At 47.1% G+C, this 24,966-nt stretch overlaps 6 protein-coding genes across 6 annotated transcripts; 1 reads left to right on the top strand and 5 right to left on the bottom strand.

The window, feature by feature from the left end:
* Nucleotides 1-611: 611 nt before the first annotated feature.
* Nucleotides 612-7,050, bottom strand: LOC6600590 (G2/mitotic-specific cyclin-A). The gene is made up of 7 exons (XM_026991689.1): nucleotides 6,359-7,050; nucleotides 5,488-5,690; nucleotides 5,154-5,424; nucleotides 2,054-2,277; nucleotides 1,784-1,988; nucleotides 1,463-1,710; nucleotides 612-1,400 (listed from the first exon to the last, which is right to left on the bottom strand). The coding sequence occupies exons 1-7, from the start codon at nucleotides 6,587-6,589 to the stop codon at nucleotides 1,256-1,258; spliced, it is 1,527 nt and encodes a 508-aa protein (XP_026847490.1). The 5' UTR covers nucleotides 6,590-7,050; the 3' UTR covers nucleotides 612-1,255.
* LOC6600591 (RIB43A-like with coiled-coils protein 2) lies at nucleotides 3,097-4,659 on the top strand. Its single transcript, XM_002025610.2, has 2 exons — nucleotides 3,097-3,280; nucleotides 3,375-4,659. The coding sequence occupies exons 1-2, from the start codon at nucleotides 3,155-3,157 to the stop codon at nucleotides 4,392-4,394; spliced, it is 1,146 nt and encodes a 381-aa protein (XP_002025646.1). The 5' UTR covers nucleotides 3,097-3,154; the 3' UTR covers nucleotides 4,395-4,659.
* A 3,129-nt stretch (nucleotides 7,051-10,179) lies between the features above and the next one.
* LOC6600589 (alpha-ketoglutarate-dependent dioxygenase alkB homolog 7, mitochondrial) lies at nucleotides 10,180-11,270 on the bottom strand. The gene is made up of 4 exons (XM_002025608.2): nucleotides 11,190-11,270; nucleotides 10,933-11,126; nucleotides 10,698-10,865; nucleotides 10,180-10,631 (listed from the first exon to the last, which is right to left on the bottom strand). Exons 1-4 carry the CDS (start codon nucleotides 11,248-11,250, stop codon nucleotides 10,287-10,289), a joined length of 768 nt encoding a protein of 255 aa, XP_002025644.2. The 5' UTR covers nucleotides 11,251-11,270; the 3' UTR covers nucleotides 10,180-10,286.
* Nucleotides 11,271-12,379: 1,109 nt separating this feature from the next.
* Nucleotides 12,380-12,708, bottom strand: LOC6600587 (kunitz-type serine protease inhibitor homolog dendrotoxin I). Its single transcript, XM_026991846.1, has 2 exons — nucleotides 12,627-12,708; nucleotides 12,380-12,570 (listed from the first exon to the last, which is right to left on the bottom strand). The coding sequence occupies exons 1-2, from the start codon at nucleotides 12,706-12,708 to the stop codon at nucleotides 12,380-12,382; spliced, it is 273 nt and encodes a 90-aa protein (XP_026847647.1).
* Nucleotides 12,709-13,893: 1,185 nt separating this feature from the next.
* LOC113566401 (kappaPI-actitoxin-Avd3d-like) lies at nucleotides 13,894-14,486 on the bottom strand. The gene is made up of 2 exons (XM_026991811.1): nucleotides 14,292-14,486; nucleotides 13,894-14,233 (listed from the first exon to the last, which is right to left on the bottom strand). Exons 1-2 carry the CDS (start codon nucleotides 14,371-14,373, stop codon nucleotides 14,034-14,036), a joined length of 282 nt encoding a protein of 93 aa, XP_026847612.1. The 5' UTR covers nucleotides 14,374-14,486; the 3' UTR covers nucleotides 13,894-14,033.
* Nucleotides 14,487-16,427: 1,941 nt separating this feature from the next.
* On the bottom strand, nucleotides 16,428-18,848 carry LOC6600586 (palmitoleoyl-protein carboxylesterase NOTUM). The gene is made up of 3 exons (XM_026991845.1): nucleotides 18,545-18,848; nucleotides 17,964-18,476; nucleotides 16,428-17,899 (listed from the first exon to the last, which is right to left on the bottom strand). The coding sequence occupies exons 1-3, from the start codon at nucleotides 18,846-18,848 to the stop codon at nucleotides 16,755-16,757; spliced, it is 1,962 nt and encodes a 653-aa protein (XP_026847646.1). The 3' UTR covers nucleotides 16,428-16,754.
* Nucleotides 18,849-24,966: the final 6,118 nt, after the last annotated feature.

The raw sequence follows: 24,966 nt of genomic DNA, 5'->3' as shown, positions 1-24,966 counted from the left end.
ACAGGTTTCTCTACTCTTTTAATACTGCCTTCACAGCCCCAAAATTTTTTCAAAAGTGGAATGGTAGTACTCATTACGCCCATTGCTCAGAGAGCAGCCGACGCCAGCCATACTCACAATCGAAAAGCGCAAAAGCGAATGCCCGCGAATGCAGAAACAAAATACATGTCGTATGCGTGACTCAAAGAGTTTGGGGATATATGTTGTATTGGCGTGCCTACCTTTGTCACCTTTGTGCCCACCCCAAGTCAGAGGGAAACCCACAGAAAAATATCAACCGAAACTCATTTCTTGTGCATTACTTTCACAATTTTATTGAGTACAATACGTTTTTATGGAATATGTAGCATGCGAGGAGACTGCTCCCAGCAATGCTATCTATTATCAAGTTACATTTGAGGGTTAGTAGATCGTACTATATGCATCTAATGGTAAAAGAGCTTCGCTAAGCCACCAGCAAAACGGTTGGTTAGAATACTTGAGTGTGTGTAAGCGTCGTTGGGTTCAAGATATGTGTTACAGTTCGAATCAGGCAATAGAGTGGACGTTATTGGATGGTTCTGTGGCTTGGTGTCTCGTCTTGTGATGTGGTTTAAGTAAAATCTATTAAGTGTCTGGTGTAATTTGATGTGTGTATTTTGTTACAATTGTTGCGTGGTTCACAGAACATTCATAGCCTAACTAGTTAGTACGTATATAAATATGTAATATTATTTCTGAAGCTAGCCCTGTTAGTGCGTACGATTATGGTGAAATACACATTGTATACATTCATGTGATATTCTTTACAAATACAAAAAAAAGGAATTACATGGCGAACATATTAAAGAACTCAAATAGTAAAATATATTTATATCCAATGGAGTGCAGTTGGACTTGGTTGTGGTTCACATTTTTTCTTGGTTAGTTTTGCTAATCTTCTGCAGCTTCGGATCTCTCTTGTTTCGTCTTCTCGTGGCGGGGCGTGGCGTGGCCGCAAGCTCTCACCGTGGACAGTAGGAGGTGTTGGTGTTGCTTGCTGTAGTGGTGACTAATCTCTCATATGGCGAGGCATATAAAATTGTCCAGTACCTGTTACGGGAGCTCGCCGATCCGATCCGATCCACGCCTCTTTGCTGTCTTTTCTTCCTTTTTGTTCTCTCCAACTTCCATCAATTTCTCAGTTACATAAAATTAGCTCTAGAACTACAAATAATACATGGAACACTAAACTAAAAAATAAAATTTGGCGTGGCTAAGGGCCCGCACAAAACACTTAAAACTTATAAAACAAATTAACTTCCGATTTGGAATTGATCTCCGTCTCCTCCTGTTTCTGCTTGGCCATGTAGCCCTGCAAGAGCTGATCAAAATCTTTCTCATTCAGCTGGATTGTCTCGATGGAAGCCACCTTCTTGTACCTGCGGGGAATGTATTAGGATTAGCAATTATGATCATCATGACATCATCGTTCGCGACATACTTTTCTCTATTGTACTTTTCCCGAATGGCCTGGGTGTTGAGCTCCTTGCTCGTATTGTGCGTTTGGCACAGCTCCAGCACCACAGTCTTCAAGTCCTCTAGTTTGTAGGTAGTGATCTCCTCTAGACGCGGAGTCCAGATCTCCATGCCCAGTATGTGACGCGACAAGGCGAGCGCAGCGGCCGACGTCAGCGACGGCAAGTGCTCCAAGTACAGTTCTCCCTGCATAAGCGCCAGCTCGCACAGGAACTGGGAATCGAAACGAGCACAAGTTACAAGATTAGAGATGTATAAAGCCATCACTCCCGTAGTAGAAACCCACCAGAGTCAGACTCTTCAGCTTCTCGGGCATGTCGCACATCACAGCGTACGTGTTGATAAACACATAGGCCGTTGGGGTGCACAGATCGAAGGAGAGCGTCTTCAGGATGACCTGCTCCATCCGCAGCACTTGCGACTTGGTGTAGCTGTCGTCGGTGAGGAAGACAAACTCACCCACATCTGGTGGATAGATCTCCTCGTATTTCCTGCAAAGAACAGTTCCATGAAGATGTGGACGTTCACATAGCAATCGAAGTGCTACTTTACTTACGAGGCAATGTACATGGCTGCAGTGCCAACCAACTGGAGCTTTGGACGCACCACGGCCATCTGGCTGAGGAAGCGGTCAAGGTAGGAGACCGACAGATAGAGGGTCTCCGTGTCCAGCTTATACTCCTCCGACACCTCCACCAGCCAATCGACCAGGATCGAGCGCATATTGTAGTTAATGTCCTTCTGCTTGCGCATGTACTCACGCTTCGGGCGACGTTTTTTCTGAAAATGATGATCGATTAGTTTGGCGAGCCATAATTCTTTAGAATGAGCCATTAAAAGGTGTGCAATGAGAAGAGGAAACCTGACATAATCGCAAACAGATTTCGTTCAGAATCGTTTCGGCTCGCTCACGGGTACATAATTCTACGAATCTCGTGTTTGCCATGCTACCCATTAGGATTCCTAATCTTTCACAGAGCTTCAAAGATGAACTGTTAGTTTTGATATTATGCCAAAATCCCCGCGACTCCATTACACCCCGAAGCCAAGGGGTATCTCACGCATGACCAAATCTTTTGGGAACCCAGAAAGCTGACGAAAACTCCACTCCCTGCCATGGGAAGTGCGGTCAGAGAAAGAGAGAATCGAATTTACTAATTTGTATTTGTTTATTGGTTATTTCGTGGTACGTGAGCGGCATTCAAAACCCCATCGAAACGGGGAAATCATTTGCAAAACGCCCATACAGGGAATATATACATAAGGTGTTTATTTAATGTTGGCTTTAACGATTATTGGACACGTCAAGCGCCAGGCGGGCACAGCGGTACAGGCAAAGATTGGAAAAGAATCTGCATTTCTCTACACGTAATTATGATGGTATCTATGGCGGGAAACTGTGGCTGGGGGCAGGGCGCAGCGAGTGGGGGGGAATCATAGGAGTGAGGCGTCAAATGACAAACAAACTAAGCAACTAAGAGGCGGAACAGCCGGCAACCGGGCAACCGGGCAAACAAACTCAAACCCCGAATCAGAGTCAAATATTTGCTTTCAGTGAGAGAAACACGTTCAGATCCGACAAATCTTGCAAGAGTTATTTTCAGGATTATATATATTTTGTATTTGTATTTGTATTGTATTTCGAAGCAGCCACAGGATGACTCTCAAGCTGGGTATCTGTACGAAGGACGACCTCAACGAGGCCATGAAGCTGCAGAAGCGCGAGCAGTACGAGGAGGAGCGCAAGAAGCGCATTTTCAACGCCAAGCAGCGTCTGTACGGGGTGAGTCCTGGGGCGGGAGGGCAGGCTTTCTGTGTCCATGTTCGGGAATCACACTCCTCGTCCTCCTCCTCCTCCTCCTCCGATTGTTTTGCAGCTGGACCTCCCCACGCTGGAGCGCCAGATCATAGAGAAGAACAAGCAGCGCAGCGTGCAGCTGGAATGCGATAAGCGGTACGAGGATCAGGAGCAGCTGCAGAAGCGGCTGATCGCGTCCAAGGAGAAGGAGCTGGACATGCAGAAGCGCGTCGCCAACTCGGACCTCAACTACTACCGCTGCCGCTACCAGAGAAAGGAGCAGCGCCGCGAGTTCGACCTGAACGACCCCGACTTTCTTAAGAAGGCAAAGCCCATGCGCATCGCCGACGACGACATTACGTTGGGCATCTCCAGTGCCCAGATCTTCTCCGGCGAGGATCTGTACAACAACGACCGCAAGGTGCGCCAGCGGGAGCAGCAGCGCGCCTGGCTGGACCAGCAGGTGATGGAGCGCAAGCAGGCGGAGGAGGCCCGTCGCCAGGCGGACCACATGATGATGGAGAACATCAACTGCCGCGACAAGCACCTGGAAGAGATGGCCAAGTCGGAGAATGTGATGCGCAACCAGGTCATCCAAAAGGTGCGCGAGTTCAACATCAATCTGGCCAAGCAGAAGCGTGTGGGCCGCGATCAGGCCAAGCGGGAGAAGCACGAGGACGATATGGCCGAGATATACAACATGCTGTCCAGCGACATGCTCACCGAGAACCCCGACGTGGCCCAGTCGCGCACCGATCCCAACAAGAAGATCGCCTTCATGTACCGCGGCATGACGCCCGAGGAGTTGCTCGCCTTCCGCAAGGGCCAGGAGCAGCAGCTCCTAGAAGCGGCCCAGCGCAAGACCGAGGCACAGCTCATGGACAAGCAGTGGGAGCAGTATGCCATCAACATGGACCGCACTCTGATGCTCAAGCAGATCGAGGTCGACCGCCGCCGCAAGGACCAGTTCGATGATCTGATGCGGGCCAACGCCAAGCTGGCAGTGGAGCAGGACGAGCAGCGCAAGAACTCGCTCGAGCAGCTCAACAATGCCATCTTCGATGACTTCTACGATCAGTTCAACAAGAATTCCCGCTAGTTTATATCAGACACAAACACACACACACACGTTCCAAGCAGCCCGACCCTTCTCCGTGGCCCGGGCCCGGCTAGGAAGTCGCCCCAGTTCCAGTTGCAGCACTGCAGAGAACCGTGGCGGCTTCCCAGTCGCGCCTAGGACACCAGAAACCACAATGAAATTTGTAACAGTTTAAAATGTAATCTCCAGTTATCCACAGATCAATCGTTCGTTGGGACAGTCTTGTTAGAAATTCAAATACATACAATTCGGCAGAAAATATCAAGCAGCTGTGGTTTGGAACCTTGGTTGGGACTGTATGTACCTTTCTGACATTATATTTGAGTCCAATTGGAGTTCAACAACCGAAAAGTGAGAGGTGTTTTCTATCCCGTTCTTCCTGATATCTCAGCGGATAATGGGGTGTCCGGGCCTGTTACATATGTAGGTAAATTTTCTTGTGCAGGGCAGGGAAAAAACAGAAACCGAGTCAGGAAAAAGAGACAGAGGACAATACTCTCTACTCAAAGACAGGGCAGCGAGGCGTGAAGCAACAGCAACCGCTCTTCGGGGTGCAGTCCGTGTCTTTCTGTCTCCCTCTGCGCCTGCGTGCACACACACGGACACAACACATGTGAGGAAGAGCAAGAGGGAGGGGGGTAACTAACAACAGGGGGAAGATTCCCTTCAGATGACAGTTTTCCTTATCTTTGAGGAAAATCTTTGTGGAATTGTTGTGTCACGTTATTGCTCGGAGAAACACACCCCCGATGTACTTACCTCGCTCTCGTGGAAGTTCTTCAATATGTCCATCTGGTACTGCACCACCTCGAAGAATCGCTGGCGGTCGTTCCGGGGTGGCAGCTCCTTAGCCTGGACACCGGGGGCAGCTCCACACTGTGGGCCCTGGGCCGGGCTTTCGTCAATGGCGCTGCTGGCCTCGATGATCGAACGATCGATAGACATGGGTGACATGACGTCGGTAACGGACATGGGCGTCCCCTCGAGGTCATATTCGTGCTGGATGGAGTACTCCTTGGGAGCAGCATTGCTGTACGGAAGGTTGAGAGTTAAGGAATGGGGCATAAAAGGAAAGAGTCCGGAGGATACTCACTACTTGGCGGCGTACTGATTCTCCTTGTCGGCGGCAGAGGACTGCCCCTTGGCGGCGACCGGCGGCACCACCTGCGTGTCTATGTTATCCTCGTACACAGAGAATGTCTTAAACTGCTCCACCACGGGCACAACGTTCGATTTCTTCACGGCCAGGCCAGTGTTCTCGTCCGTATTGACGTTCTTTACGTCGCGGAAGAATTGCTGTAACGTAACACACAAATACAAACGTTAATTTGGATGACATTGGGCGAGTGTGCCGTGTGCCTTAGACTGTGTGAGAAGGGGGTAACGATTACAGCAACAGTGCACCAACCGCGGCTCTCTCGCTCTTTTCCTTTCGCTGGAATAATCCTGTTACGTCTCATGCTGCTGCTGTGCGCGCCTTTGAGTGGCTTCTCACAGTGTGCGATAGTATTAGTGTGCGTTGTAATTGTATTTGCCATCCCTCTCTCTCTCTATTTCTCCTTGAAAAAGGCGCGCAAACTGTTGCAATTGCATGGATGTGCAATTTCTAGGTTAGTTTTAGGTTAGGCGCGAACAATTAGCGGAAGTTATCTCCCGAGTGGAAGGAGTGGGAACATGCAACCTAATCGCGCATAGCGTTGCGAGAGCGAGACACAAACAGAGAGAGACAGAGAACAACCACCGCAGTCATACAAGCGGATCGAGGCGCTCCCTATGGAAGGAAAGCAGGCAGCTTACACAAACAAAAAAAAAACACACACACACACACGCACAGAAAGATCCCACCACCACAACACGCTGTCAGCGAGACAGCAGCTGCATTAGAATGCGCACAGCACAAAAAAAAACAACAACAAAAAGGACAGACTGGAAGAATGGAAATAACTGTGCTATTCGGGACTTACCATTTTCCCTGATGGCGCTGGATGAGCACGCTGCACATTTCCATTGTTGTTGTGGGTATTAAGCACAGCAAAATTGGCGCGGGGGCCCAGTGCAATCTTCTCCTTAATTCCGCCGATCACGGCCAGGGGCTGCTTGATGGCACCCATATTCTTTTCCTTCAGGACAGCCGGACCAGTTTTGGCCGGGTTCTCCTTGTTGTTAGGGTCGTGGTGTATTTGGAAACTGGCCATTTTTGCCTCTAATTCAGCTTCCTTGCTGTAAAAATGGTGACTACTTTACGCGTTTCTCTCTATCTTGTTCGCCTCTGCTGCGATATTTATTAAGCGTCGTTCGCGTCTGTGGCTTCTCTTCGGCTTGTCGTCGTCTCGCTTTCTTATGCTCGACGAACGCACAAACACATACACACTGCTATGCTCAGCGCACACATTTACATTTACTCAAAGGCAAATTTTATCATTAAAACCTGACGCTGGATGGCAACAAAATTTAAAATACACTCGAAGTTTACACAATTTACGCAGAATTAATTTGACTATCAATTTTTACAACACATTTGCGTCTCGCCAGCACTGGAATAATTTGTTTTCTCGATTTCTAGACTACGCTCGCACTGACTTTACTTTGGGCTCCGACGCCGTCAACAAATTTTTACTTATGCTGGGGCTGGGGCTGTCAAGGTCTCAGGCGCTGGCAAATGGCAATTGAAAAAAATGTTTGATTTTTTCCCGGTTACTTCTCGGCAATGTGACCGTGTATTGATCGTATACGGTCTGACTCTCAGAAATATACCGAAAAATACTGCCCACTGAAGCCCCCTCTATTTGAACAGTTCAATGACTTGAGGTAAATGGCGAAAATTAATAGTGTTTGTTAATTCTTCTGGTAGATCCGTCCTATCCTTCTTCTGTAAATAAAAAATTCTATGCTTTTCAGCTGAGCTGCACTAAAACTATTAAACTCTTATTATTTTCGGTAGAATACTAAAATTCCCCCTTGGTCTACAATGGGTTAATCGTTCTCCGTGAAGGATTGGAAACCATATTGCTCGATTTTTATATTCGATTTGATATTACCAGCTGGCTAGCATTGCACTATCTGAACACATCATTTCATCCCATTGATAAATCAATTTTCTAAAATACATGCTAATTTCAAGTACTCATTTTTATTGGATTGTTTATGAAATGACGTTTTAACAATGAAGGTCAACAACAATTTCCACAAAACTAATTGTTTGTGCATGGTAACTACATGCATATTAACTACATTTGTATGTAATTATCGAAAGTGGAACCAGAAATATACCAGAATATACCTTCTCACATTCAAAATATACCGTAATTATACCGATGAAAATGCGAACTTAGCCCACGGAAACCCTTATATTTACACAGGGGAACAACTTGAGCTTAGCCGCGGAGAACTGTACTGTTTGTAAAGTCTACATGTAGATTCAACCTTCCTCTTCCCCTACAAACAAAATTACCCCGTTAGATTTATTATTTTCGTATAGTGTATTTGAATACACACTGGTCGATAATGGGTTAATCGTTCCCTGCCTACGATCAGAAATTATATTCCCTGATTTTTTTTTATATTCGGTTGAATAAAATATTGTGGGCTAGTTTCCGATATTAATTACAATGAAATGAAAGCAACCAAAGTTTGGATGTCCACAAAGTCGAAATATTTCTTATATCATGCAAATATTCGTTTAAACATAGCGAAATTACAAAACAGCTGACTGCGTGTTGTTTAATTAAATATTTTCTTTGTCCGAACTGAATAATCTTATGTACAGCTTAAGCTTTATTTCCCATTTAAAATGGATGAAAGGGAACAATCCCAGCTGACTGCCAGGTAACAATGATACCATTGTTTTTCCCCCAACCCACTCTGACGACCCAATCCCTAATCGCGCTACCGTTACAACTACATCGAGAGCCACGAGCTTCTTGTACTAGGCTTAAAATAAAATTTATGTTTAATTTGTTTTCTTGTTGCCCAATTCTATACTATTATATTCTATTGCCAGGGCAGCCATACAGCTGGTAAATATTTCGGCCACTAACTTTCGCTCTCGTTCTTATCAGTGTGATACGGAGAGGAAGTCGTGCAGAAACGAAGGCCGAGCTTTGATTCGCCTACGCTGTTCTGCTGCACCGCCCTCATCACCCTCTTTGAGCCCCCCCACGCTACTGCAGCTCGCCACCCACATTTCTCGCGACACTAACTACTTCGCTCTCGTTCTTTTCAGTGATATTGGGAGAGATAAGACGCGCAGAAACGTTTGCCGGTTTCAAAGCAGAGGTTCGGGCCGCCCAAGGTCCTGCATTCTTATCACGGCTAAGTCCCCCTCATGTGAAAAATGGAAAAGATTTCAATCCGAGCTATAATTAAGTGGTAATTTAGTTTTTGTTTAATTAAAAACAACAACTCAACAAAAATAATATTCAACAACAATGCAACAAAGGAAACAGCAAATAATATTCAACGCTACAGAATTATGGGAACAGGTGAGTCTTTCTGTTTTAATTTACTCTGTATACTGATTTTGTTGGTTTTCCGAGTTTTATTTATATATTTATATTTTCCATACATCCAAGTATTTCCTCCTTTTCCCCTTTCTCATTTATAGGGTTTTTTTTTGTATCAGATAATATTAAAGGGGAATTCCAACCGTGTTCTATGTACATGCGGTACATATAATGTGGGGGCGGGCTCTTCAGTTTTACTCGTAGTAGTACAACCATCCTGAACGTCCAATATTTGCACCTCTGGTTAATCACTAATGCAATTTCGGTGTCAGTATTTGCGATTTTGAAGCCTTTCTCACCCTCACGGAGGGCCATTCGAGGAGTCATGCCTTTCAAGCGCCTTTTCTGGTTGGAAGCGCTGCAGAAGGACACTTATACAGCGGCGCTGCAGATGCCTACCGCCTGGGCACAGAACAAAGCGCCGCAGGACTTCTGTGTCGGACCCAGTCGCATGCGTCCTATGTGCGCTCTAAATGAAATTTGTATGCATGTATGACAGCGCCCGACCATTGTGCCCTACCTGGATTCTATCGGTCGGTGTGCACTCATGTTGACTCACTGCAAGATCGGGTACGTGGGGTATTTTCGCTTGGTCTAGGGATTTTAAACACTCACACACACGTTTTTGCGTAACTCCCATTGTTTATGCAATTCGGTAGTGTGTCGTGTCTTAGGCTGGCCAAGATGTTTCCGGAGCAGCAGTTGCTGACCATCTTCCCGCGAACAAAGGCCGCACTAATACACCTTTTACTTACAGTTTTACAGCTGTCACCAAAGGGATGGAATTTTGAATGGACTACTGCAACAAATTGCTCCCGTCTTTGGATAAATGTACAAATGAAAAATCCTTGGTTTTTATGGATTCATTATATCATTATAGGTTGCTCGGACTCAACAATTTCAGTAGATGAAGAAGGGAAATACTTGTTGGATAGGAAAACCATCAAATTGAAAGAATACGCTACAAATCTATACTAAATTGATATCATTGATTGGAATAGGCGCTCATTTTCATGCATTGACCGAACAAAAGTCCACTCCAGTTCCGAAATATTGAAAAACGCTCTGGGAAGGACATAATCCATTGGGGTCAATGAACTCACAGTCCTGTTTAGACACATGCATGCACATATAGATGTCCTTGAAATCAACTTATATTTTCTTATATACACGGTCGATTGTAACTTTCATGTCATAATCAATAACGATAAAAGGGAATAATCATATGTACAACTAACAATAGAAGCGACTAGACTAGGCTTTTGAAAAGAAAAACGTCATTATTTCTATGTGGATACCTCTACGGATAGACGGATTTGTATCTCAACGCTTCAATTAATATAGGAAGGAAAGCGTTGCGCTTTCAGCAGTCGTACAAGGTGGCACATCCTCATGGATCGTTGCGGCAAATTATAGATATCCGACGTGCTTTTGGTATGGCTGTGCCGAGGAACGTAGAGTGCTCCTTCGACAGTATCTCATGAGTGAAATTGTAGCGAGCCGTGTGGCACATTATGTAGAGCGAGCGCCGCGGGAGTAGCAGATCTGCGTAGAAGCCATTTTCCAGCAATGCCTCCGGAAAACGCCGATGGCCATATACTGCATCGGAGTCCGCGCTCTTGGCATCCGTCACTGTCTCCGTGACGGGCTGCTGGTACTTCTGGGCATCTGTGCGCACGAGACGCATTACGCTGTCGCTTAGTAAGCTGATGCCCGAGATGGTGGTGCCGCAGTACTGTGAATGAGATGGCGTTGGTGTTGGTTGGGCCTTTGCTGGGAATGAACTAATGGCTAAATTTACCCTGGTGCTGTCCACATGCGGCTTGATGACCCCGTCAGCGGCTAGATCCAGGACATGGATGTAGGGCATTATGGCCCCGTCGAATGCCACTTGGCGCACACGCTCTAGGACATCGCGGTTATGTGGATACCACTTCTTGCGCTCAGTCTCTCTAAACCCGTGTATGGCCTGCAAGATGGAAATACTTAAGCTGCGCGCCAGACTGGTGCTGATGGTTAGTTTTTGGTGAACTCACGTCGTCCCAGTGATCGAACTCATAGCGCAGCCGGTTCATGTACGGCTCAACCTCTTCGTGGAGCTGTTGCTCCTCCGACTCGGTGATGAAATCCGGGATGATGCGCATGTGTTGAACGAACTCCTGCTGCTCCGACTCCGGCCACTTGCCAAAGAATGCAGTCAAGGGGTTTCTGACCTTGCTGCAGGCAGCCGCTAAAACCAAACGAACACGTTTCTATTGAACAAGTCTCTGTTCAAGTATTTTGTATTACGAACCTTCGGTATGACAGCGCCGGAGGATCTGCCTGATGGGTGAGCATCTATTCAGTATTATCATGATTTATTTAAAATTTCTTATTTGTTTTCCGAAAGTTACGTGCAAGTGAGAACAGCTGATATTGGCAGGGTTGTCATAGTCACCGTTTGTTGTTATCAGTTATCGATAAAATGACAGTTGTGTTTGAAATGTTTTGATATCGAATTTAAAAATTGCATTCCGAGAAAACTCATTTATTTAATATAATATGTTGCTATTTGTCAATACAGCTGTATAATAGACGGATCAACCTGATTCTGATCAAAACTAGTTTCCTTCTGTCTGCTTAGGCTTTCATATTTATTAGTGCTCATTCATTCGGGACAGAAGCAATTGGCGCCCATTCTCCTAGGGGCGTTTGCACCTACTGCGACAGCTGCCGAGGGAGCAGTAGCGGTTTCTGTTCCCATTACATCCCAAAAACTTCATCTTCTGGCAGTCGTTGATGCGTGAGTTGTACCACCACATTTCTCTCATGGCTCTCTCCTGACACGTCGCACGATTGTTGTTGCCTTCATCCCTGCCGCCTGTGCATAGCTGGATGCCTACGGAAACATATTGTCCTGTAAGGGCTTAAGCTCGAAAATCATCTTTACATACCGGGACGCCCAGCGCAGTAGGTCTGGGCCCTAGTGTGGGCCACAAATAGGGCCAGGCAAGCGAAAATGAAAGTGAACTTCATTCTCAGCGGAATCGGATCGGGTATTCGATTGGAACTGTTTAATCGACCGCTATGCAGGCCTTATATATGTATGACCAATTCGCAGCCGATTGCTTCTTTCAAAAACATGTTCACAACAGTCTGAATAGTGCCATACAATAGAGTAGCTTGTTCTTGATATTTACAAAACGACATGTACATAAATGGAACGATTTATGTACTTGTAGAGTCAAAAGTAGTGCCCCGAGAGCAGAGGGCATTGAGTTTTATAGCGAGACGGGAATTCCGGAAGTCCTTCAGTGTGTCTATTGAGACTTGCATTCGATTCCCATTGCTTTCTTTGTTGTATACCAAACGGAGCTATGTATGCTCTTTCCTGTAAATTCATTGTGGCACTTTCAATATATTTGCATTGAAAATTTCATGTTTATTTATTATCAGAATGGTTCATCAGAAACAGGATCAGGACAGGAGAGGACAGGACAGGATCTAGCGGCACTTTCTGCGACAATGGGCAAGAGAGCAGTAGCGGTTGTTGTTGCCGCCACAGCCCAGATATCTCATCGTTTGGCAGTCCCTGGTGCGACTGTTGTAGTACCACATCACCTGCGTGAATCTCGGTCGACATGACCAATGACGGTTGTTGCCTTCGTCCTTGCCGCCAGTGCATACCTGGAGAACTACGCAAATAATGTCCAGTTACGTCAAGCTCGATAGTTAAATGATCTTGACCTACGGGGACGTCCAACGCAGTTGTCCTGGGCAGAGGTGTGTCCCACATAGAGGGCCAGACAAGCCAAAACCAAAATGAACTTCATTCTCAAAAGACTTGGGTAAAATGTTCGACTTGAACTGTTGGATAGATAGGGTTTCGGGTCTTATATAGGACTTATTCGCAGCCGAATAACTACTTTATTTGGGTAGTTATATAGTAAAAAAAAAATATACATGGCACATGGCGTGGAGTCTATATTTATTCTACTTATTTATGGATACGATGTCCAAAATAATGCCTTTCCCGAGCTATATTTGTCGATCATCAAAGCAAACAAAACAAAACAAAACACGTGCTCGTTCACCGAAGAGAAAGGCGGTGAAACAGCTTTTTAGGATGAACACAGAACACAGTTGGGTCGGGTGAGAACAATGTCTGGTTGTTGGAAACTGAGCTTTATAAAGAGCACAGCAGATGCAGTAAGCCCTAATTCCGAACTCGGAATATCCCGACACCAGAGCTACCGCTCCCTCCAGCAATGCGCACTTCCACGCTGATCCTCGTAGGCCTTGTACTGGCGCTGTACTTGGTCCTGGTTCTGGGTGCCCCACAGAGGTGCAAGGGCAAGCCCAGTAGGTGGATGGATCTTCTCCATACCTGCTCAGGCTTATTTCATCTCTCTCTCTTGTGTGTTTAGGTACCCCAAAATGCGATGGGGCAAAGGACTCCGGAAATAACAGCAAGCGGAAGTGCAAGAAGCAGGCCAACAAAGGCATGTGGCACTATAATGCAGTAACCAAGACTTGCACCTCACTGGACTACAAGGGCTGTGGGGGAAACATGAATCGGTGGTGCAGCAAGCAGGCCTGTGAGACAGCATGTCGACGGTGAACCTTCCTGGGGCCAAAGTCCTAAATCAATAATCTAATTTTCAAAATTGTACTTTATGCTATTAAATTATTCTGAGAACGGAAATTGGAAGATTGATCCCGGAAAAGGAGCAGAAAGGCGGTCAAAACAGATTTTTGTATCGTTTTGGGCGGTAGATAACATGAATGTCGGGAGTTCTTTGATTTCACAAATTTACAACATTTTCGCCAAGTCTCGTGAATGCGTCTAAAAGCTCATCCTAGCCAGTTTTTTGAAAAGTAATTTAAAGAACGAATAGCCAAAGGAAAGCCTGTGGAATGCTCTGTGGACAGAGGCACTCGGTATCCATTACTTTATTGTGATATACTGTGGTGTTTTGAGTTCTGAGTGGAATGCGTTCTTTCGGATTGTCATTTATTTATAATTAAACCAGTGTATACAATTATATGCATGGGACACGATCGATAAGGCCAATAGATTTGCGCTGGATAGTGTAGTATTTATTTTATATCGGAATCGTTCATCAGAAAAAGAATCAGGACAGGATCAGCATCATCATCAGGATCGGCGTCTGCACTTCCTGCGACAACTGTCGAGGGAACAGTAGCGGTTGTTGTTGCCGCCACAGCCCAGATATCTCATCTTTTGGCAGTCCCTGGCCCGTGTGTTATACCACCACATCTCTCGCATGAATCTTGCTGCACACCGCCTACTGCGGTTGTGACCTTCATCCCTGCCGCCAGTGCATACTTGGAACACTACGGAAATAATGTCCTGTAAGGTGGTAAGTTCGATAATTAAATGATCTTGACTTACCGGGACGTCCAATGCAGTTGTCCTGGGCAGAGGTGTAGGCCACATAAAGGGCCAGGCAAGCCAAAACCAAAATGAACTTCATATTCCAAAGACTTGGGTCGAATGTTCGATTTGAACTGTTTGATAGATCGGATTTCGGGCTTATATAGGACCGATTCTCTGGCAGCAGTCAATCAAAACAACTCCACAACAGTCTGACCCCGTATTGTGAAAGATACTTACAATGGGGATGCTTAACCTGTTCTGGGTATCAATACGAGTATGGGTACAATCGATATCGACAAATACAGCTGCTTCTTTCATGCGTATCAGGGCAGACATAATTCAATATAATATACACGTAATAGTGCATTGAAATGCCCCCTAGCATCCGACGAAGCTTTCCATAACCGAGACAATGAACAAGCTGATTCTTGCCTCAGTTTGTTTAAGAATTCGTTCTCGAATCTGTAGCAGAAATCAAGGCGTAGATAAAGGTTTTAGGGTATAAAGGACACATCTCAAAAGTATACAATAGTTTCTGCTTATAGACTGTATCTTTTAGTCTGTTTACACTAGGGCTGCGTCTTGCTGGAGACGTAGGATAACCATTTCAGCACAACTATTACCACTAATAACACCAAAAAATGGCAAATTTTGACGTGTGCAAATTATGGCTGAGGGAAAACTTAAAAACATACATAAAACCCTTAAAAAAAGACTTTGAAATAATTGTATCATTAGATCAGACATTTTTGTGAACACCTGAAGATATCAAGACACTGCTGGATATATTGAAGAGGAACATCGATGGTCTTCACTCCCACAAACTCAAAAAAGGAAAGACTTTCGTCTTCCATAATTTACAGAGTTGATTTCCAAAATTCTGTAGCTTCTACCGTCATCAAACACATAAATCAGCCATATTGCCAGTAGTGTAAACGCCAATTCGGCGTCTTTGCGTCTCTGCGTCTATTTCGATATCGAAAGCAAACGCGCGGCAGTGTAAAAAGTCTATTAGAGATGGAACGGCTGGCCGATAGTTGAAGCTGGGCTTACAGGGAGAACTGAAAGGTGGCCTGGGGGTAATGTGAATGAGTTTTAAAGGCTCAAACTTTCTTTTTCGCTTTGAGAAATAACAAAAATTGAACAACTTATGTATAAAATTATTTCGCTTGTTTATTGGCTGTCATTTGATAAATTATCCTCCTCAAGTGAGTCCATCTTGATGGATCGGTGATCAGTTCATTTGAACATGCGAACAAGAGCTAAAGTTGTAACAAATCAGTTAGCAGTTGGACACTTCGCTACGTGGTAGACATACATATACTTGTATAAAATTATCAAAAGGTTTAAGTACAACAATTCTTAAGGCTAAGCTTCAACCAGTTCTGTACAGGCCTTAGATCACTAGGTAATAATATTAATGTGTTTAGTGTTTATTTTTGTGGGTTTTTCTTTACGTTTACGTTTACGTTTACGTTTAGCTATAAATTCTTTACAAACATTATTACAATTACAATTATGTGGTTCTATATTTATATTCGATTTGTTCTTGTTGCTTGTTGCTCTAGCTGTTTTCGTATTTATTTGTTGTAAAGTTTAAGTTTAAGTAACATTATTTTGAACGGAATGCGGGCATTTAATAAGTAAGGTATTTTGTATTTTGTATTTCGTATTTGATTTGTCGTTGCACAGGTACGCAATGATATATGTATGTATGTGTTAAAGGCAGCTGTCTATCAATTTCATTCTTACTGATCCTGAGGTAGGTGAAAACTGATTACAAAAAAAAAATATAAAAAAAAAAACAAACTGAAACTGAAACAGTTTGGACAGTCGACACACAAAAAAAGGCCATAAAATTATCAAATAAATTACATAAACATTCATTATCCTTTAGCATATGTAACCTACATATATATGTGTATTTTATATCCGTACAGTATCTAACGCTATTTGCCTACATATGTATGTGTAAAGTATATTAAAAAAAAAAAAAAAAACATAAAACAGTCTTGTGGTTGCATTTGTGTTTAGTTTCTCGTTACGCAGACATTTTGCTTCATTTCCTTCGGCTCCTCGGGGTGCTCGTATGAATGCGAATGAATAAATATGAGTGTGTGTGTGTGTGGTGTGTGGTGTGTGGTGTGTGAATGTGAATGTACGAGTAGTGTGAATGCGAATACGAGTGTTCGAGTGGGGATATTATATATACGTATAAATAAATTCTACTCTGCTTAATTACTGGGTACTTGCGCATGTCTTTTTCTTGGTTTCTTGGTGTGTTCTAGGAATTGGAGTTTGGCTCCGCTTAAGTGTGGCTTGGGGATGGTTGGTTTTTGGATGTTGGTTCTCGTTGCATATGGTATTGTATGATATATGGTATGTACAAAGCGGCTCTACCTATATCTACATATATGTACAGGCCTACTAATATTTACAGGGACACACACGGGTATGTTTCCGTACTTTCCGCTTCGCTCAGCTCACCTGCTGGGTGAGCAGATTGACCAGCTCCGTCCGCTCCATGTTGTTGAGGGTGTGCATGTCGACGCCCAGGGCCGCCGCCACCGCCTCGATGTCCAGCCCGAACGAGGTGAGCAGCTCCAGGAAGCGCATCTCCTCGCCGGTCAGCGGATTGGTCAGTGTGGGGCAGGAGTGGTTGCACTGCGGCCAGGAGCAGCGCTCCAGGAGGCGGAGGCCGCACTTCTCGGGCACCCGGGGCACCCTTGGACGCTTCTTCGACTTGGTGCCGGAGGAGGAGGCGTTGTTCGAGGATCGCCGCTTCTGGGGCTCCCCTAGTGCCTCTCCCCCGTTTCCGTTTCCGTTTCCGTTTCCATTTCCGCTTCCGTTCGCATTTCCGTTTCCGGCTTCCCCTGCGGCCGGCTGCTCGTGTTGCATCTGCATCTGCTGCTGCTGCGCCTTGCGGCGTCGCTGGCGTTGCTCCTGGCGCTGTTCCGCCGTCAGTGGCTGGCGGCGTCGCTGCTTGTGCGTATCGCTGGCGTTGCTCTTCGGCTTGTTGTTGTTGTTCTTGCCCTCTGCTGCTCCTCTGCTTGCGGCGGCGGCGGCGGCTGCGGCCTGTGCCTGCTGCTTGTGCTGCTGCCGGCGGCGTTGCTTGCGCCTCTGCCGCTGCGCCTGGCGCAGCCGCTTGCGCTCCTCCCTCTGCTCCTTGCTCAGGTGGTTGTGCTTCCGGGGCTGCTGCTGCTGCGTCGCCAGCGCCACGTTGTTCTGCTTCTGCTTCTGCCGCTGCTGGCGCTGGCGCTGGCGGTGTCGCTGGTGTCTTTGGTTGTTGGGATGCGGATGCAGATTCTGGCCGACGGCCGTGGAGGCCTCCGTGGAGCGCTTCAGCTTTTCGTTGCGCTTGCGCCGCGTCGAGTGCTCCCAGCAGCGCAGGGCGGAGGGCAGGGAGATGTCGTCGATCTTGATGTTGACCCAATCCCGCTTCGAGAGCACCGCATGGCCGATGCAGCTCGGAGCAAAGACGGCACTCACGTTGTCCAGGGAGGAGCGCAGGGCGCCGCCCATCTCGTGGATGTAGTTCCACTGCTGGGGCGTCACCGGAGCCCCCACGTTGTCCGACTGCATCTGTGCCTCGTCGAAGAGCCACTGGAAGACGAAGAGCGGAGCTGGAGGAGGGAGACGTTTGGTTAGGAGGATTCTCTAGATGAGGGATTCTCGGGGGGCACTTACTCTTCAGGGTGGGGTACAGGCGGTAGCCGAAGTAGCAGCGCCAGGGCTCCGTGGGATGCGCCTTGGTGCAGTCCTCAGGCAGGAGGCCTTGCCACAGCTTCCAGCCCTGACGCACCGACTCGCTGGAGGCCACCGCCGAGGGTGTGTAGGGCTCGCGGTCGAGAAACCATCCCGAATCGCTCACTCCCCGCACCGTGACCTGCAGCTGGCGCTCATTGACCAGAAAGTCCCGAATGCGGTCCAGATTCAGCATCACCCCCAGGCCGCCCGCGGAGGAGCCCACCAAGAGCAGCTCTCCCCCCGGTACACGGCCCAGGCCCAGGGGAATGAGGTCGGCAATGACCTGGCGCAGGATCAGCGCACCCATGAAGCGCCACCTGTTCTCCCTGTCGCTGGTGTCCGGCTCCGTCCTGGTGCCCGACCACGAGTCGCTGCTGCAGTACGGAATGAGCACGTGGTTGGCATTGTGCCAGTAGGGATTCTCCTCGGCATGGGGCGACAGGATGCCACCAACTGAAAGGCACGAATAGGCATAGAATTAGTCCCTGTTGGAGCTGCTTTCTCTCTTGCTCTGGACTCACCATCCCTCGTCTCCGGCCACTGGGAGGAGGTCATGAGGTGGCGCAGCCTCAGCCACCGGGCGCGGCACGACCTCACATCGAAGCAGTGCCAGCCACCCTCGAGGAAGACGATCCACTTCTTGGAGCTGGGCTGCTTGCGCAGGTAGAAGCCGGCGTGGGTGCCGTCGTTGCAGGTGATGCTCGAGTTGGTCAGCGCGGCCCTCTTGAGGGAGCGGCTGTGGTCCGTCGTCGAGTGGCCGTGGCCGGCTCCCGCTGGGTGCATCACCATGTAGTTCCGCTGGATCATGTTCATGCTGGTCTCCATCGCGGGCCGAGCTCTCTGGCGCACCGCCTGCTCGTGGTCCTTGTCCAGGCTGGAGCTCACGGAGGCCACGGCAAAGGTCTCCAGGGTGCCATCTCTGCCGCTGCCGCTGCCGCCGCCGCTGCTGCTGGCATTGGCGTTGGCGGCTGGCAGCGGACAGAGGGCGACCAGAAGCAGCAGCAGCAGGAGGAGCGAGAGATGCCTACTCGGTGCTGTTGCTGTAGCTGTTTTCTGAAAGAGAACGGAGAGAGAGAGAGGAAACAAACGGTTAGATTCTAGTTGATAACTGAAACACCACACATCTTTCGCTCTTGGCCTCTCTGTGGGGCTCTCTCTAGGCCTCTGTTGTTTTTGGCGGAATCAAAATGCGAGCAAGAAGCTTTGCGATAAGATCAAAGAAATTTTTGCCGCAGTTCGTTTCGTTGTCGTTCCGTTTCGTTGTGTTATTCCTCTGCCCCCCCCCAGTCGCCACTCTTCCCACCGCTCTCCGTGTGCTGTTTGTTGTTGGCTTCGTGGGGAAAGAACGATATAATGGATGTGTACGTATATCCGACCACTGAATACCCGCTAAATTTCGAATATCAAATAATATCCCAAAGCAAGACCTACGGCTCCTAGTAGGCTCATCATTTGCAGGGCCTACCCATGCTCTGGGACAAACATTACCAGGAGCACAACATACCCCTGGCTGGCGACAATTACCGGGTATCAAAAACCTCAAGCACCGGCAAAGTATTTAGTCAAACATGGCAAGAAATTGCTGTTAATCATACGCCCCGTGGGCCAGTGCCAGTCCCAGTGCCAGTGCCAGTCAAACAAATTTCAATTTCACATTGTCATGGCCGCTGACGCGTGGTAATCACCAGCGACTGCAGCGCCAGCTGCTCCGTCGCCGTCGGCGTCAGCGTCAGCGTTAGCTGCGACGTCAGCGTCAGCGTCAACGTCGGACCGTTCTTGGCTTTGAACTTAAGGTCGCTTTTCGTAGCTTTGGCCGTGCACACACACACACACACACACACACGCACACATCAATCAAACGGTCTATCCGGCGATTTGTTTTGTTGTTTTCGCCGATTCCCGGGTTGCCGGCTTCCCGTTCCCTCCTCACCCCTTTGTTTTCCGTTTAGCTATTTTCCAGCAATTTGTTAATAATACAACAACAACAAACAGCATTTGCCGACAGCAACAAACGGCAACAACAATTTTAGTGTCTCAGTGTGTCAGTCTGTCAATTTGGTTTTGGTCTGGTCTGGTCTGGTCTGGTCTGTGTACGGTCTTGCCTCCGCATAAATAACCATTCAGAAATCGTAAAGAAATCTTCAATCAATGTTTGTATAGGCCTTTGATGTTTCGCCGCCCTCTGCCGCCGCCAGCAGCGACAATTTGCAGACGAAAATGCAAATGACATACACAGATACACACACACACACACACACACACACTGTGGCAAACGATTGGGTATTGGATAGAGGCCTACAAAGTAGGCCCCAAGTATCCCCCCAGCAGTCGCCGCAGACTCGCATAACGGTAGCCGGGAGACTGTGAAATAATCGCGAAAGAGCTCTCTGGGAGGAGATTCTATATTTAGAGCCGCCAAGCGGGTTCGGGTTTGGAATCGGGTTCCGAGATCACATTAATCTGGATTATATTAAAGTTATATTTGAAATATGCATATACCCGTCGTAGTAGGTAGCATTATGATAATATTCGATGATTGGAATATTTGATTTATTTGATATTTCAATTCATTTCATTTGGATCTGCTACAAAGAACATCATAATTAAGGATTGGTTTGGCTATTTCTGCATAACCTCTTGAGGGACGGGAAGGGCACTCTTACTCTGCAATAATCAAAGCATTTAATTGGATATCACTTAGTGACCTACAACCTACAGAGGAAGTCCTTTGGGTACCATTTTATAGAACTTATTCGTATGTGTTCCGTGGTTTACTTCTTTTCCAGATTAACTAATTCTGTTCGCATCTCTCTCTCTGCACCGTATCTCCGCGCTGTATCCTCTTCTCTCTCTCTCTCTCTCTCTCTTCCACTCCTCTTCCGTACGTCTCTTACAACAGGTTTAAATGTCTTCTGCCCGCCCCGCCCCGCCCCGCCCCGCCCGTCCCTGTTCGTGGGTCTGTTCGTCTGATGTTTGCCGCCAAACAACGAAAATTGACAAGAGCCCGGCCCCCCTCCCCTCTCCGACATTAGATGAGTAGTTTCCATTGTTGATTAGTTCAACTGCGCCAACGCCAACCACCAAAAAAAAAAAAAAAAGGAAAAAGATGGAGATACAAATAAAAAGATTTCACGTGTGCGTGCGCGGATTTACGTTTGAGTAAACACACACTCGAAGACAGGCCAGACACACGCACGCTCAAGAGAGAGACATAGATACAGATACAGATACAGATACAGATATACCCCATACGGGCAGATACAGATAGAGGGTACGGGCACGGGTACGGGTGAGCGTACGTTGCACTTGCTGTTTACCTGTCTCGATCGACAGAGAGAGAGAGAGAACAACTAAAAAAAAAACGGCGGCAAGGCGGCAAGACGGCGGCGTTGCCAAAGGAAAAATGTTCACAAGCGCCGCTTAATTACCCTATATAGAGTCTTAAGTTGCGCTATTAATTGCGGGGCACTGCTTATTAATATTTTGCTTTTGCTTTTGGCTGGCTTGTACCATGTCCACCCCACACCATAGCACAACACAGCACAGCACCCCACCTCTCTCCAATCTGTCGCTCCTCCTCCTGCAGCGATGCCGACAAAGGAGGAGCTCGCTCTCTCGGCCCGAACCGTCTGGGGGCTGGCTGGCAGCCAACTACTTGTCGCGCCGATTATATTGTCAGTTTTTATTAATTGCTGCAAATACATAGCCGCAGTCGCAGTCGCAGTCGCAGTCGTAGCCCCGTAGTCGTGGCAGCAGTGCGACTCGGTGGCGCTAAGCGTTCTTGATTTTCAATCGCAAGCCCGTTGCGACTGGAATTGATTTGATTTGATTTGATTTGAGCACTTAAGTGCTGCGGTCTGTGGGTGTGTGTGTGCTACTAATTAAAATGCAATTTGGATCGGGTGGGGGGATGGGGATGGGAAATAGATCAAATAGATCCAGCGTGTTTATACGTAGATTGCTTTCACTCGGGATAATCCCATCGTAAAACCGTTTTCAATAATCCCATCGTTATCAATAATGACCTTGTCGGAGTCAAAGAACAGCCGTGCCGTCGTGAAACCACAAAGTGGGTCTAAACTTGCAACAACAACAACACCAAAGCAACACCAACAGCAACACCAACACCTCTGTTGGAGTAGGAGAACGATATCGCTCGCTACACTCTCGCGAGGAGGGCAGGGCTTATCGGGGAATACGCTTAAATAAATATCAGACCAGGGCATAAATAAACTTCCGTTGTCGTTATTGTTGCTCTCGTTGCACGTGTGGTTGTTGTTGTTGTTGTTGTTGTTATTATTGTTGTTGATTGTTTGATTTGCTTGCGTCGGCATTGGCCGGGCGGTTCTCTGTTGTTTGCCGGCTTTCGGCTTTGGGCTTCGGGTTGCGCTCCACAAATTCCAGAATCGTTATGCGATCCTCAAAACAAAAACAAAAACAAAATACAAATCATCTACAAGAACATCAAGCAGATCGAATATCAACAACAACAAGAACTATGGGAAAATTAGGAGCTGGAGATGCATCCAACTATTTATTATCCATTCAACAAATATACGAGTATGGAACGGGTAGTAGGAATAGATTAGGAACAGATTAGGAGAGAAAGTAGAGGCTACCAAAGAAGAAGACTCTCCTAATGCAACAATTAATATGTTCTTCCTTATGGATTCCAGGAATAAGTGTCCCAATGTATTGTACTTTGAAGTTTTCCATACCCCTCGGGCGTGTGTGTATTTCTTGACATGTTTTCGCAGAGCTGACCTGAATCGAGCATTATCGGATTGCCTTTGGCTGAGAGCTTTAGAGAACATTGAGGCCTAGGCGCGTATATAATTGCAGAGTTCCCGAAACCCCCAACCCAACGCCGCTCTCCCCTGTCTCCTGCCGCCTGCCTGCCTGCATGCTGGCCTGCGGGGCATAAAAATACACCTGTTTGCAGCAATTTAATACTTTTTATGGTAGGGAAATAACGCGGTGGCAGCTACTGCTGCGGCTGTTTCTGTTGCCGGCTGCCGGCTGCCACAGCTACTGCATTGCTGGAATGGCAGGGCAGAGGCAGAGGCCGGGGCAGAGGCAGAGGCAGAGGAGCTGGTAATTCGGAAGCAGCCTCAAATGAAGCCGCAAGCCAGCGGCGGCAACAACAAAAGCGAAGCCGCCAAAACGTATAGCCAGTGCCGCAGCAGCAGGAGCAGCAGCAGCAGCAGCAGCAGAAGAGGTAGCGTTATTAGAGCGGGCCTGATCTCTGTATCTGTATCTGTATCTCTGTGTGCGTTTGTTGTATCTGTGTGGATGTGCGCACGTCTGCCGCTGGTCGGTTGGCCGCTTGCCCGCTTGGCCGCTGATCGCTTTTTACTCCGAGCGCGCTAAACCCGTGCCGTTTTCGGCTTTGTACTTTGCCGCTTTGCCCAATGGATGGACGGACGGACTCGACTCGACTCGCCTCGACTCTCGTGTATGTTTGCGGCATGTTGCAAAGCAGATCGGACCTGAGCCAGGCCAGGCCAGACCAGGCCAGTACCAGTTCGGGTTCGGGTTTGGGTCTTGGGCTCGGGTTCGGGCCAACTACAAAAACCCAAGGCATCGTCGTCGCACTCATTGATCTTAACTTTGAAAACAGTAGCTACTACGGTTGTGGAATGGATTGTGGATTGGATTGGAGTAGAGTGGAGTGTGGAGTGGAGTGGAGTGTGGAGTGGTTGGATGTGGATGTGGATGTGGATGCGGTTGGGGATCTGGACTCGTATTCAGACTTCAAGCAAAGTGGGGCGCACGAAAGCGGCCTGCACTTTGTTGTTGTTGTTGTTGTTGTTATTGGTGATGAGGGTTTTCGGTTAGCTACACTTAAAGACCCATTCCCCCCGCTCATTTTTGTCGGTCTTTTTGTTTTTCTTCCCTCTGCTATTTTTCCTTTTTCTGCTTTTGTGGTCCGCTCTGTTTTTTTTGTGTTTTTCTTTTGTTGTTTTTGTTTTGTTTTTGCGCACTCAGGCAAATTTTAAAGCTCGTTTTTTAATGCCCTTGCAAAGGATTTTCAAATTGATTTCGTCCGAATATGTATGCTAATGTCCTAAATAAAGCTGTAGAGGCCTGCCTGCCAGTCGCTTTTCGATTTCGATTTTGGTTTCGTTTTCAGTCCCGGCCAGGCCAGTTCTTGGCCCAAGACCCAGGCCGAGACCCAAGTCGGAAGCTATTAATTTTAATTGACGTGCTACTGTATTTTTTCGATGGTTTTTCGTTTTTCGTCTTTCGGCTTTCGGCTTTGGCGGCTGCTTTTGATCGGGATGGGATCTCTATTGGGATTCCTCTTAATATTTCATTTCTGGGCTACTGTATTTGTATTTTTTGAATTTGTTGTTTTTGGTTTTGGCGGGGATAACTCACCTGCTTGGGGTCTGTGGCTGTTTCTGTGCGATTGTGGCTCGGTTTAATCCATTCATTGGCCATTTTGGCCATTTTAGCAATTTGTTCGGCTGCCATTTTCGATACGATTTCACATAGGATTTATGGTAGATTTTTGTGGGAAATATTTCTCGTATTTGTTGTTGTTTGTTGTCGGTTGTCGGTTGTCGGTTCAGCACAGTTTAGAGCACTTTTTGGGTCGCTGCATGGTATTCGGTTGTATTTGGGCACATTATTTGGGGACTACTTGTATACTTTTCTTGCACTCTTCAATTTGTCGTGAATTTATTTGTTATTTAATTTCGGTCTTGAAACAAAAAAATGTATTTCCTTTGATTTCGATTTCTGGATGCGTATAGAAGGAACTTCGATCGGCCACGACACACGCGCTCAGAACGTCCGCTCGGCTCGAAGTCAAAAATTCAATTCAAAAATGGATCGTGCTTCGAGTTGGCTCTTACCTTGCGCAGTCGTCGTCGTCGTCGCTGGCTGGTAAGAGCGCAAGCAGCGCGCAGGCAGAGCGCGGGCAGAGCACAGGCAGAGC

The sequence above is a fragment of the Drosophila persimilis genome, unplaced genomic scaffold (assembly GCF_003286085.1).
Source record: "Drosophila persimilis strain 14011-0111.01,24,50 unplaced genomic scaffold, DperRS2 tig00000686-arrow-arrow-pilon, whole genome shotgun sequence".
Lineage (NCBI taxonomy): Eukaryota > Metazoa > Arthropoda > Insecta > Diptera > Drosophilidae > Drosophila > Drosophila persimilis.
Note: the sequence above shows the minus strand (reverse complement) of the source record. Positions and strands in the feature narration are given on the sequence as shown.